This window comes from Labeo rohita, chromosome 18 (genome assembly GCF_022985175.1).
Source record: "Labeo rohita strain BAU-BD-2019 chromosome 18, IGBB_LRoh.1.0, whole genome shotgun sequence".
Classification (NCBI taxonomy): Eukaryota; Metazoa; Chordata; class Actinopteri; order Cypriniformes; family Cyprinidae; genus Labeo; species Labeo rohita.
In genome coordinates, this window is record NC_066886.1 from 20,428,582 (window position 1) to 20,442,052 (window position 13,471).

The 13,471-nt window shown below is 36.8% G+C and overlaps 1 protein-coding gene across 1 annotated transcript in view; it reads left to right on the plus strand.

Annotated features, from left to right (window-relative positions):
- Nucleotides 1-13,471, plus strand: part of plch1 (phospholipase C, eta 1) — a 71,653-nt gene that overhangs the window by 36,708 nt on the left and 21,474 nt on the right. Inside the window, exons 7-11 of the mRNA XM_051135611.1 lie at nucleotides 886-1,089; nucleotides 1,189-1,309; nucleotides 4,954-5,125; nucleotides 9,510-9,617; nucleotides 13,166-13,327. Coding sequence (XP_050991568.1) covers nucleotides 886-1,089; nucleotides 1,189-1,309; nucleotides 4,954-5,125; nucleotides 9,510-9,617; nucleotides 13,166-13,327 — 767 coding nt within the window. The remainder of the gene's footprint in view (nucleotides 1-885; nucleotides 1,090-1,188; nucleotides 1,310-4,953; nucleotides 5,126-9,509; nucleotides 9,618-13,165; nucleotides 13,328-13,471) is intronic.

The following is a 13,471-nucleotide window of genomic DNA, read 5'->3' on the forward strand; positions in this document are numbered from 1 at the left end:
CTGTCTTTTTGTCTAAAACTGCATTTTTGAAAGAGAGTAAGACATTTAGGCTTTTAAAAAGTCACTGGAATGATGCCACTGTTGGACTCTGCAATTTTGCTATGACCCCTTTTGTCTGATGTTCTCGTATTTTCTTGGCAGAGTTGATTGTTTATGGTTGTAACAACTGATATTTTAGCAGTGCATCATTAAGCATTTGACTACATTGTGATCTTTTGAAAGACGTGTTGCATGGTTTGTTTTTGGTTTGGTTTGATTTGATTTTATAGCACTACACTACCAGTCAAAAGTTTTTGAACAGTATGATTTTTAATGTTTTTCTTTTCTGCTTACTAAGCCTGCTTGCTTGTTTGATCCAAAGTACAGCAAAAACAGTACAATTTTGAAATATTTTTACTAAATTTAAATTACAATTTTTATTTCATATAAAATGTACAATTTTACAAAATATTTTTTGAATCCAAAAATATCAATCAAAGCCTTATGTCTAAATAAGTTAGGTTCCAAATTTGAAGTTGATATAAAAAATTGAGGTTCCTGTGAGATTTCATTTAGGGCGTTATACCACAAACATCCATCCTAATTCCATTACATTTTTTAAATGTATTTTTCTGTCACAAATGTCTAAATTTCTCAATATTCCCTTTATCACACTGGAGTAATGATTCTAAAAAGTCAGCTTTAAAAAATCACAGGAATAAATTACATTTTAAAAGTAAAAGTAATTCATTTTTTTTTACTGTTTTTGCTGTACTTTGGATCAAACAAATGCAAACTTGGTGAGCTTCTTTAATAATATATATATATATATATATATATATATATACAGCTTAAAGAAATTAAAAAGAAATCTCAAGCTGTTTTGTGTCTGCTTTCACTATGTAGGGTTCACCAACTACATGCGGAGTCCAGTTTGTGATGTGTTCAACCCTCAGCACAACGAGGTCAATCAAGACATGGATCAACCTCTGTGTAACTATTTCATAGCCTCTTCCCACAACACCTACCTGACTGGAGATCAGCTGCTGTCCCACTCTAAGACAGACATGTATGCTTGGGTCCTGCAGGCCGGCTGCCGCTGTGTGGAGGGTAAGATAAAACTTGTGGATATATATCAAATATATCTTATCCAGTGGATGTGAATAAATTATTTTTGAACCCTGTTTGTGACCATGCTTTGTGTTACAGTGGACTGTTGGGATGGTCCAGACGGGGAGCCTATGGTTCAACATGGCTACACCCTAACTTCCAAGATCACCTTTAAATCTGTCATTGAGACCATCAACAAATACGCCTTTGTAAACAATGAGTGCGTACTTACTTCTCTCTTGAGTTTTTCTTCTCTTTGTTATAAGTCGTTTATGATCAGTCATTAGCTGATGTCAGGAAATCAGTCATCATTTTCATTGTAGCTTTTCAAAACTATCCCTGGTGGGCACAGCAAAGCCATTTAATGCTCATTTAAAAGAGCCATATGTTCTCTTTTTGAAAGTTCTTTAAGTAATTTTCCATTTAAAAAAAAGAACGGTACTTTGATGTATCACATGAGATAAAGCACAAACCGTCTTTTGGCATTAAAATATTGTTGCCAGGATTTACTAGTCGTGCAGTAAAGAATTAGCGCTGAAAAGGTTTGGATACGGTTATTTTTGTGCCTGACCTTATTGAATATGCATTTGTAGGAGTTTCCCTTTCAGATGCCAAATTTGTGGGCGGTTTTAAAAAGAATGATGAAACATGATTTACTAACATTTGCGCTCGTCAGTTTATCTGGTATTTGTGCTATTATTTAGCGCCCAAAAAAGCATGTCTTAAAGCAGGTGGTAATTTTGCGCTGCTCTTGGTAGATTGCGCTATTCATTATGGAAATGAGATGTTGCGTCTGTGTTCTTTAATGTGTGCAATGTCAGTAAATCACCCGCAGAATTTTCCCCTCCCATCGGTGCCTTTCTAACGCTAATTTGTCCTGTTTAGTAAATCTGGCCCTAAAAGATAAATGTTTCAAATACAGCTTGGTGGAATCATGTGACAACAATGTAGCATAATTCCATTGAAACATTGATCATCACATATTACGTACCTTCTTACATAATACTTAAAAAAACTGTAATATAATATACATAATATACAGTAAGCTAGTATTCTAATTAGGGTTGTGTATCGTTTGAATTTTATCGATTCCGATTCCATTCTGATTCTGCTTAACGATTCCAATAACATAAAGTCAATAAAAAATTAGGTCAAACATTTTTTGTTCTGTATTTTTACAAAGCTTTCTGTTGCAGCTGAATAACGTGAGTAAAAAATCAGCAGCCTACAGAACACTCAGCCTCACAGGAACTTTTGCATATGGTTTCAACAAAAAATACCAGAGAAAAAACAACTAGACTAATATAAATTTCAAACATTAACGGAGAAGTCCACTTCCAAAACAAAGATTCACATATAATGTACTCACCCCCTTGTCATCCAAGATGTTCATGTCTTTCTTTCTTTAGTTGTAAAGAAATTATGTTTTTTGAGAAAAATATTTCAGCATTTTTCTCCATATAATGGACTGATATGGTGCCCCGATTTTGAACTTCGAAAAGTTGTTTAAGTGTAGTTTAAATGCGGCTTCAAACGATCTCAAATGTGATTGTAAATGATCCAAGCCGAGAAAGAAGGGTCTTATCTAGCATAACAGTCTGTTATTTTCATAAAAACAATACAATTTATATACTTTTTAATGTCAGATGCTCGTCTTGACTTACTCTGCCTGGACTGTTTTTTTCCAGTTCATGACAGTTAGGGTATGTTGAAAAACTCCCATCCCATATTCTCCCTCATCTTAAAAAATGTCCTATATTGCTGTTTTACCTTGGGTGTTTGATCTTCTTTGCATGTTCACTTTGCAAAGACTGTGTCTGAGTTTTTCGACATACCCTAACTGTCTTGAGCGAGAATACACAGAGTTCAGGGAGAGCAGGGCAAGACGAGCGTATGAGATTAAAAGTATTTAAAAAGCATTTTTAAAATGAAAATAACCGATTGTTTTGCTAGATAAGACCCTTCTTCCTCGACTGGGATCGTTTACAACTGCATCTGGGATCGCTTGAAGCCACATTTAAACTGCATTTTGGAAGTTCAAAATCGGGGAACCATAGCAGTCCATTATATGGAGAAATTCCTTAAATGTTTTCTTCAAAAAACATAATTTCTTATGAAATTTCTTAGAAAGACATGAACATCTTGGATGACAAGGGGGTGAGTACATTATATGTGAATCTTTGTTTTGGAAGTGGACTTCTCCTTTAGCTTCTTAAAGACAAGTAAACAGTCAGTAATAAAACAGGAACAAGCAAATAAATGAGCAATAGCATAAATAAATACAACTGAATAAATTACAGGTACAATTTAAATCAAAAGTTTAAAAACACTGCATAGTTTTCTTTTCAGAAAAAAATATAGATTAATCCTCATTAAAGATTGGACAATGGCTGGAAACCCGCACTGGGACCGCCGCTGTTCACTGTGCTCACGATTCAGATGTGTGCACTGCACACAAACATTGCCCACATTCTTTCCCTTCCTGCGCTTAAAACGTTTGATTATAAACTTTAAAATCACATTAAAATGCCGAAAGGCATTCCATGTTGGCGTGCAACATGAAAGTGGAACCGAAATGCATGTGTCTTATCGAATACCCGGTTCTTTGAAATATGGAACCGGTTCTCGATACCCAACCCTAATTCCAATAAACATTACTATACAGCTTCATAATACAAAATTGCTTACTGCCTCCTAAAAATACTCATATGTGTTCATTTGTGTCAGACTGCTGTCTGTTTTTATGTGTAATAGCCTGTTATCTCAAAAACAATTCAGATGGGCTTCCAGACCCTATTTTCGCTTTGTCTTCTTATACTTACTATTACCAGATAAGGCACCTCAATGAGGTGCATGACATAAACATTATATTTGATTTGTTGTGGAAAATTGTTTTGTTTTTCACCATGAGGAGAAGTACAATATAATAATTGAGGGGAACTTTCCGTACCAGTTCCTGGAAAGCTACCTGTCTGTTTCTTTAATAGTGTTTTATCATTAAACAGCCACCTGTTTCAGCTAATGGCTCAACATAATGGAGCAAATGAGCCTTTTAGCACATGCACATCACATGCAAATTACACTCACCAAATCCCATGACACCTGCTGAGACAGCAGTGCTATCACTGTAGCCCTACAGGGCATCTTTTTATCTTCCCATTTTCCTCTTTCAGATTATCTTGTTTTTTTCACGGTACGTGTGCATGTTTGTGTGCGAGAGGAATGTCATTCATAATGTAGCGCTTGTTAAATCCAGAGGGTTTCCCTCATTTCTAGGTACCTGACATTCAGGTATAACTTGTCTAAATCTAATTCTATCATTTTCATAGAGCACAGTATTATTTTTTTTTCTATGCTGAAATGTATGTGTACACCCTTTTGATATTTAGCACATGCAGCTATCAATTCAAGCATACTAATCTTGATTTAAAGATTTTTCGATAGGTTTATTGGTAAACAAGGCACAAACACTGATTATGAGAGAAAGATTTTTGCATTGTAAAATGTGTTTTCTTACATGCTTTTGGAAACACCTTGTTAGAGCAACTGTTAGACTATGCAATGTTGAGATGTCAAACTATGAAGTAATCGGCTCAGCAAGACAACAAGGAATGACAAGGAAAAGTAAAAAGAGACACAGTCAAACAAAAGACAGACAGACAGGAAAAAGGGAAAAGTGAGACAGCAAAAGAGAGAGAGCACATGACAGTGAAGATAAGTCAAGATGAAAGAAATACGGATAAAAGGTTAATGTCGGGGTAAGGCTCTGGAGGCAGGGAGCAGCTGCTGACTGTTCTAGCTGTTCCCTGGTTTGTGATTACTGTCACCCTCATCCTTTCTCTTTTCTGTCTCCTGCTGCGTCAGGTTCCCAGTGATCCTGTCCATAGAGAATCACTGCAGCATTCAGCAGCAGAAGAAGATAGCTCAGCACCTGAAAGAGATCTTCGGAGACAAGCTGGATGTGGGGGAGGCCCTGAACAAAGACCCCAAGCAGCTTCCCAGTCCGAACTCCCTGAAGGGCAAGATACTTATAAAGGTTTGGCATGAGCTACCAAAACCTCAAATCCTCAAGTATTCTTTTCCTTTTCCTGCTTTTGTTCACTGTTCTTTCTTTATATCTTTTATTGAACCCAGCTTAAATTTACACACGGGTATAGACTAGTTAGTTCTGGTTTGGTGCTGGTCTAACCGGTGAACCAGCATTGTCTTGACTGTACACCAAAAAAATTACCAGTATGCAGGCCGTCCAGTTTTCAGATAAGTAAAACAGATCATTTACATACTGATTTGAATGTCACTTTTAAAACAACAGTATAGCAGTAGATCAAATTTATTAATTAAATGCCATTACGAAAATGTGACCCTGGAATACAAAACCAGTCATAAGGGTCAGATTGTTAAAAATGAGATATATATACGTCATTTGAATAAAATAGCTTTCTATTGATGTATGGTTTGTTATGATAGGACAATATCTGGCTGAGATACAACTATTTGAAAATCTGGAATCTGGAAGAAAATCGCCTTTAAAGTTGTCCAAATGAAGTGCATATTAATAATCAAACATTAGGTTTTGATATATTTACAGCTGAAAATTTCCAAAATATCTTCATGGAGCATGATCTGTAATCCTAATGATTCTTGGCATAAAAGAAAAAAATATAATTTGAACCCATACAATGTATTTTTGGCTATTGCTACAGATATACCCATGCTACTTTATGATCCAGGGTTATATATGAGGAACTGGAAGTGGACTACAGTTTTATAAGTTTTAGTGCCATTTGTACTGTATAGTGAGATTTAGTTATCTAGTTGGTCAGACAGGTTTTGCAAATGCACATTTTTATGGTGGTTGAGCCCGTAAATGATTGGCACTGAAAGTCTAGCCAATGATGAAATTCTTTTTCTGGTGATAAAAATAGAGATGAACAGGAACTGTCAGAACATGTGAAGGGAGAATGAGTGTTAGTTAGAACAAGATGTGCTAGAGGATTGAAAGTTGAGTAATACAGATATTTTGGTAAGGTTCCATAAAGAATCATGCTTTGAAAGTCCTTTGAAACCTTAAAGGGTTAGTTCATGCAAAAAAAAATTAATTCTATCATTAATTACTCACCCTCATGTTGTTCCAAATGCATAAGACCTTCATTTATCTACGGAACACAAATTAGATATTTAATGATATTTTATGCACGCAAAGAAAACAAAAATAATGACTTTATACAAGAATTTAATCTCTCCGATGTCAGTCTTCATCACACATTCACAAGAGTACCACGAAACTATTACAAGTTGCTATTTTTTTTTTTTTTTGCGCACAAAAAGTTTCTCGTAGCTTCATAAAATTTTAACTTTGTCCTTACTACCTTTATGGGCCTTAAACGTGGTAGTTTTCTATGCATCTCTCAGATTTCATAAAAAATATCTTAAGTTGTGTTCTGAAGATGAATGAAGGTCTGATGGGTTTGGAATGACATGAGGATGAGTAATTAATGACATAATTTGAATTACAATTTTTTTTTTATTAATTGAAAATAAAAAAAACAATATCACATTTGCAGTTGTGCAGATATTTTTGTGAAAACAAAAATGCATGTTTGCTTGTGATATTGCTAAACTGAAAGACAAAAACTCATTCAGGGACATTTTTTGTCCTTGTATCTTGAATTTTAGAGGCACATAACTAACTGAATTCTAATAAGCTACATCACACAGGCAGTCATTGTCCTGCATCATGTTTGTCAGTGGGGTGCGTAAATTAGTTAATAATTTTAAACATTTTTTTCCCATAATTATTGGCACAATTAATGTGTTAAATTGACAGCCCTAGAATAAAAACATGCATAAAGAAATAAATACATACGTAAAGAACACAAAATAGAAACACAAAATAAATGTAATGAATGCAAAGTTCCAGTGATATATTTATACAATCCTTTATAATGTGTCTCTTACGTACATCGGAATTGTCAGGGTTTGCTACTGTCACAAACAACAGTCTTTAATAATCCACTGCATGGGTAATACAAGGCAGGCAGGAGACACACGTAGCACTTCAAGATGTTCAACACTAGAAAAGGGAACATGGGGCAGACCACACTTTAAATACACAGCTAAACTGGGGGTAATTAGTGAGACACAGGTGAAATAAGTGACTAATTAGACAAGAGGGAAAATTGGTCATGGAGCACATGGGGAGAAGACACACACAGAGAGTCCATGGGTGTGAAATATCGCCCCTCTTTCAGAAGGCGCGTCCACGCGCTGCAGGAACAACATGGGGAGGGATGGGTGGGAACTTCAAATGATTCACACAGTGCATTTTACTAACGTTTGCGCTTCTTAAATTACTGGCATTTGCGGCATTATTTAACGCCCAAAAAACATGTCTTAAACTATTTCGCGCTTGAAATGGCTGCAGTTATTGTTGCTAGGAGGAGGCACTGTAGAGAACAGAGAGCACATGGTAGAAGGGAGAGGATTTTTTTCCACATGTGCTTATTTATTTGGAATGCCAGAAGAACACATTATCCAAACATATCGTTTGCCAAGTTAATTTAATTCGCTTCAGGAAATTAAAGACAACTTGGAACCCTCAACTAGGAGTTATGCAATACCAGGTCTATCAAAACTTCAAGCAAACCTTCATTTTTTGGCCTCCGTATCTTTTCAATGTACTGTGGCTTCTTCATTTCTTTTTTTTTTTTTTGGGACAACCCTAATTTGCGCTGCACTTAGTATATTGCGTTGTTGAGTCTGTGTTCTTTAATTTGCGCATTGTTAGTAAATCACCCGCAGAAATTTCCTCTCCCATCTGTGTTGTTTTAGAATTCCGTTCTCATGCTAATTTGCCCTGTTTGGTAAAACTGGCCCTTATAGTTGATTCATAGTTTAGTTAATAAAGTAATAGACTCCATACAAATAATGAGTTCTTCATTCATTATCACTGTAATTAACATAATTATAATTGTTTAATTAGCTCTTAGTAGAAGAATTGTTAATTGGTAATGAGTAAATAGTTCTCACTTTAGATTAGGTCACAGAATTTCTTTTATTATTTTTTATTGAAAACCTTTACTGAACATTAATTGTGGTTTATAGGGAGTCTTAATAGGTGTAATGGTTTTTATACTGTACAAACTGTAAAAATATAAAAGTAAAAGTAATGGTTGGTTTAAAGCATCTAATTAATGGCATTTTCCCATTTTCTGTTACCTAATCTAAAGAAAAAACTGTTTATGGTTAATAAGTTGTTAACAAAGAATTGTTTAACTCTTTACATGTTAACTAATTTAACAATAATAATTTGGTTAATTACAGTGGCAATCAAGAACTTTCTACAAACTAACACGAAGATATTATTTGGCTTCAGGAAACAAAGAATGTGTAGACATCCTTAAGCTGCTTTTTTTCTTTTTAGTCCTTGAAATCACCTGAGCAGAGACATTTTATAAGTAAATGATGACAGAATTTTAATTTTAGCTTAACTATTTCTTTAAGGTAATAATGGGATGACAGGTGGTCAGTCAGATGAAAAGAGGGTATTGCTTTCTGTAAATACGGACGTCACTGTACCAGCAAGGAGCTTGGCATTAGTAAAACAGGTCAAGACAGATGGCACTGCCAGCCTGCTACTCTACAGGACCCTCCCAGTTGAGCAAACAATGACGGCAGACTCTTAAACCCAGCAGGGGCTCTTTGTGATTGGAGCACACTTGAGTAAATCTCCCCACACTCAAACACGGGTCTCCTTTGATTACACACACACACTTAAACATGTCACAGTGTCAGCTCCCTCCGCCAGACGAAAGCACTCATCCTGTGCTCCAGCAAACTCTAGAGGTCAAAAGCACGGGATTGATTTTCCCTCCATCTTGTCCCTCCACCAGCAACTCTTATTTCCCTCTAGCCCTCACACAAATGTGTTTGTGAGAAAGACCGACAGACAAGGACGAGTCAAGGGTCTGTGTTTGGAGGTTTAGGTTTAATGACCCTTAAACGGGTTTCAATGCTCTGAAGTGTCTAAGACACTGTTTATCCTCAGGCTAAGATTTTACAGCCCACTGCTGTAAATAACAGTTAAAAGTAAGTTGTGTATCTTATCAGGAATAAAACAAAAGGGTGACTCAAACTAAAGCAAAACGTTACATTTCAGGCTTCCTAGAAAGAAAATGTTACTTCGCTTATCCTTAAGACTGCATACTACACTTTCACCTGTGGCCAGCAGTCATTAGTATGGATTCAATTCTAGTATCAATATCTGAGGTGCTGTGTCAACACACACAGGCTCTAAGGTGCTGTCGATAGTTTAAAGAGAGATGAAACACTATCTAACAGTCAATAATGGTGTTGTTTGCTGACAAATACTGTAAAAAAAAGGTTATGAAAGCATACATTCCTCCTGTTGTTGTCTATAGGGGAAGCGTCTTCCTCCGTACTTGTCTGCAGATGCGGAAGAGGGTGAGGTGTCTGACGACGACAGTGCTGATGAGATTGAAGATGATTTCAAGCTGAAGAATAGCATGGTAAGACTGTAACACACACTGATCAGGATTGAGCATAGTGACTAAACGCTAACACACACTCATATACACACTCAGCACTCAGAGTGATTTCATTCATATTTGTACTTCAGATGTACATGTACATATTTTGTCTGTTTGGATAGGCACTGAAAGATATTGATCATCGTAATCATCGTACTGAGCATTGTTAATGTTACTGTTACGCAAAATGAAAGAAAAATGTACACATCTTCATTCTGTTCAAAGGTTTACACCCCTGGCTCCTAATGCATCGTGTTTCCTTCTGAAGCATCAGTGAGCGTTTGAACCTTCTGAAATAGATGCATAGAGTCCCTCAGTTGTCCTCAGTGTGAAAAGATGGATATCAAAATCATACGGTCATTTAGGGTTGTGCCGATAGACGTATCGTGTATTGACGATAGTCAAAGATATCGCCTGTTGCTGATGCCTTTGACCATAGCAAGATGATTATTATTGTTATCCATCAAAAATAGACTGGGAGCCTAACTTTAGTGATGCAGCGGCGAGAGCCACTTCTGGGATGCTTCAGAAACTTGCCACGAGGTGGCTGGTATAAACACAAGCATTGACTAGAGTGGCCATGATCAGCTCCGGCCACTGTGGTGGCACAAATCACGTTGAGCGGGAGGGGGTGTTTCAAGTGGGAAGCGTGCAATCTGAGATTGCGTGCAGTTGCTGACGCTCATAAAAGCTTGCAATCGCTTTCTTATGCGCACAGTTTTTTCGGTTTCACTTTCAAAATCAATCACCTTCAGCAAGGAGGGGAGAGGATGAAAAAGGGGGAGCACAGTAACTCATTTTGGGGGACATGGTCTGCGAATGCCCCAAATTCACGCCACACTATTTTTAGCCTAATACTGGAGTTGGTTCACTTTCTGGTGTTGTGTTGAATTCTGACCCCTGCGGCCCCGCCAGATTACTACCCCCAGTAGTATTGGTAGGTTAAGGGTTAGGTGTGGGGGAGGGGTTAGGATTAAGGGTGGGGTTAGGATTAGGCAATCAGGTATCGATTTCAACAAGAGAGAGTAATAATTTGGCAGGGGTCGAAAATGGGCACAACACCAGCAATGAAACAAAATAAATAATTAAATAAATTAACACGATAATATTGTGTATCATCGATCTCACAGACTGACGATAGGATGATATAAAAATTGATCATATTGCCCAACACTACAGTCTCATTCATGAAACACGAGCAGAACAAATTTTTGTGTAAATCATTCATAAAGCCGTTCTGACGTAATCTTTTGAATTTATGAAAATGATCATATTTTTTAAAAATGTTAGTTGAAATGTATGAAAGAAATGTACACCTGCTCCCTACTATGTAAATAGTGCATAAAATGTTCTGTGTTCTTTTTGGCAACTGATGACACTGAATTTTGATGCACTGCTATAAAAATTACAAGTTAATTTGAGAAGTCAGTATGGCTGGATACTTATTTACTATTGACTTATTTATTGTTAGGCATGTGGCCTCTTAGTCTTTTTTTACATTTATGCATTATACTGGAGCCAAACCTAAGGAAGTAGACCGGAATATTCCACTGCATTCCTGGACACACACGTAGCTGTAATTCATAGGCGGGAATGATCATTGGTAAATAGGTGCCCTATTTACCAATGATTGGAATTCATTAACATACACGTTTAACTATCAAATCAGACGTTTACAAAGCGTTTGTGAATCCGTAGGAGAGTTTTCGGGAAGGTCTATTTTACACACAAATTACTCATTTTCCTATATATTTACGCAAGTTTCATGAATGAGGCCCATTGTTTTAAAGGGTTCAAATACACACACACACACGAAAAAAAAAGAATTTGTGGGACCTGAAGGGTTTTTCTGAAGAATAGCAGGCAGTTTAACTGTTCAGGACAAACAAGGGACTCATGAACAGCTAGCACTAAAAAAAAATAAATAAATAATAAAAAAAAACAGCTGTGGATCATTCAGGTAACAGTACAGTATTAAGTAAACTTTTGAACAGGATCATTTTTATAAATTCATTTTGCCTCCAGGCAAGTGCTAAATGCCTCTAATCCATCCATTGATATAGTCTGTTTCACTGTCAATCCAAATGTAAAAAAAATGCTACTACACAAATACCGCCCTAGAATTACCAATAAGATCATGTTGCACTTTCAAATGTTACGTTTTTCACTTTGCCACTACTCAAGCTGTTGTTTCACTTTCTCCATGTGCTGCTATGCCACCTTCTTTTCACACGTTATCACCTCCTCTGCATCTCTCTCTGCCTCTCCATCTTCTATGAAAATTGCTCAGTTTTTATGGAGCCAGTTTTTTTGTCTGGCTGCTTCCTCACACCATTCTGGCTCACAGTGAGCTGTTGGTGTCAGTCTCTAAAAGCCGATCAATCACAGCCCGAACCCCTGGCGAGCTTCTGTTTGTGTGGAAACACCTCTATATAGGCAGCGGAAAGTCTTTGTTTGACAACATGGCCATTTGCCAAGAGATCCATCCAGCAGTGCTGCCATTATCAGAAACTCTTTCATCAGTCAGGCGACAATTCTGTCCATATTTTGATGGTGAAATGGATATTTAACACGTTCATTTTTCCCCCCCCAGACCTATGTATTAACAACAAATTGGTTTCCTAGTTAAGTACTTTTTGTGTTCTTGAATAAAGAATGCTTTAATAGCATTTTAATGTACCCTTGCAAAATATTCATGTTGTTTTGTTAGGAGTAATTAATGTTTAATGATCCACTCAGACTAGTCATTGCTGGGAGCCAATTAAAGGTTTCTATGCTTCATCTCATTACATGCCTACTTAAACGTGTCAGGGAATGCAAGAAACACGCTGCACCCGCTGTAAGTTGAAGGCCATTACGGCTGCTTTTTCTGAGGAGAGATTTTAAATCAATTTACCTGTTTAAAAAAAAAAAAAAAGGTTTTAAACAAAAACAAAACTGAACATCTTTTGTGCATAATTGGCTTTTATAATACGTAGGACTCATTCCTTAATTGCTCTCTCAGATCAGTATGCCAGGCTTTGATTTTTAATAAAATGGCTCATGAATAGCCGTTGAAATGAAGAGAGGGAAAACACACATCGCTTAGGCCTCTATCACACTTCACAAGCGGTGGATATTTATTTTAGTACTGCATGTGTACCCCTGTAAAAACAAATCATATAATTCCATATCATTTTAGAATACTTTTAAAAAGAGTACTTATTATGGAAATTTCTTTTTCTCAAAATATGCATTTAATGTCAAAGTTTCAGTCTCTCAAAGCCCCTCCTTTCTGTGAGCCTGCTCTGATTGGTCAGATGACCCGGTCTGTGCGATTGGTCTACCATGTACAGCGCGTGTCAGAAAGGATAGGCCCATTGTCCTAATTCCGTATTTTGAGCGCTCGATAGAAAATATAAACTTTGTTATATATTTGTTATTTTTATAAATCTATTGTTTATTATACTTACAGGCTGTGATTCAGTGGAGTTTCAATGTTGAGCCTATTTTGTTGTAGTCATCTGAAAACATTTTTTGCATTTTAGTCCAATGGGCCCAGTCAGCACCAGGTGGAGTCCCACATCAGGAAGAAACTAGACTCACTGATGAAGGAATCACAGATCGGGGACAAAGAGGACACGGACAGTTTCTCTATCCGAGCGCTGCTCCGTGCCACCCATGAGGGCCTCCAAAGAAACCTGCGCAAGGTAACGTAGCTCTAACTGTGATTCATTCTCAAGTCTGTGTGGCGTTCAAATTATGTGGAAAGATATAATAATGCATAAAGCTGCACTTAAATAAAACAATAAAACACAAACCCATTGCAGCCACTACTAAAGTAGGTAGCTCTA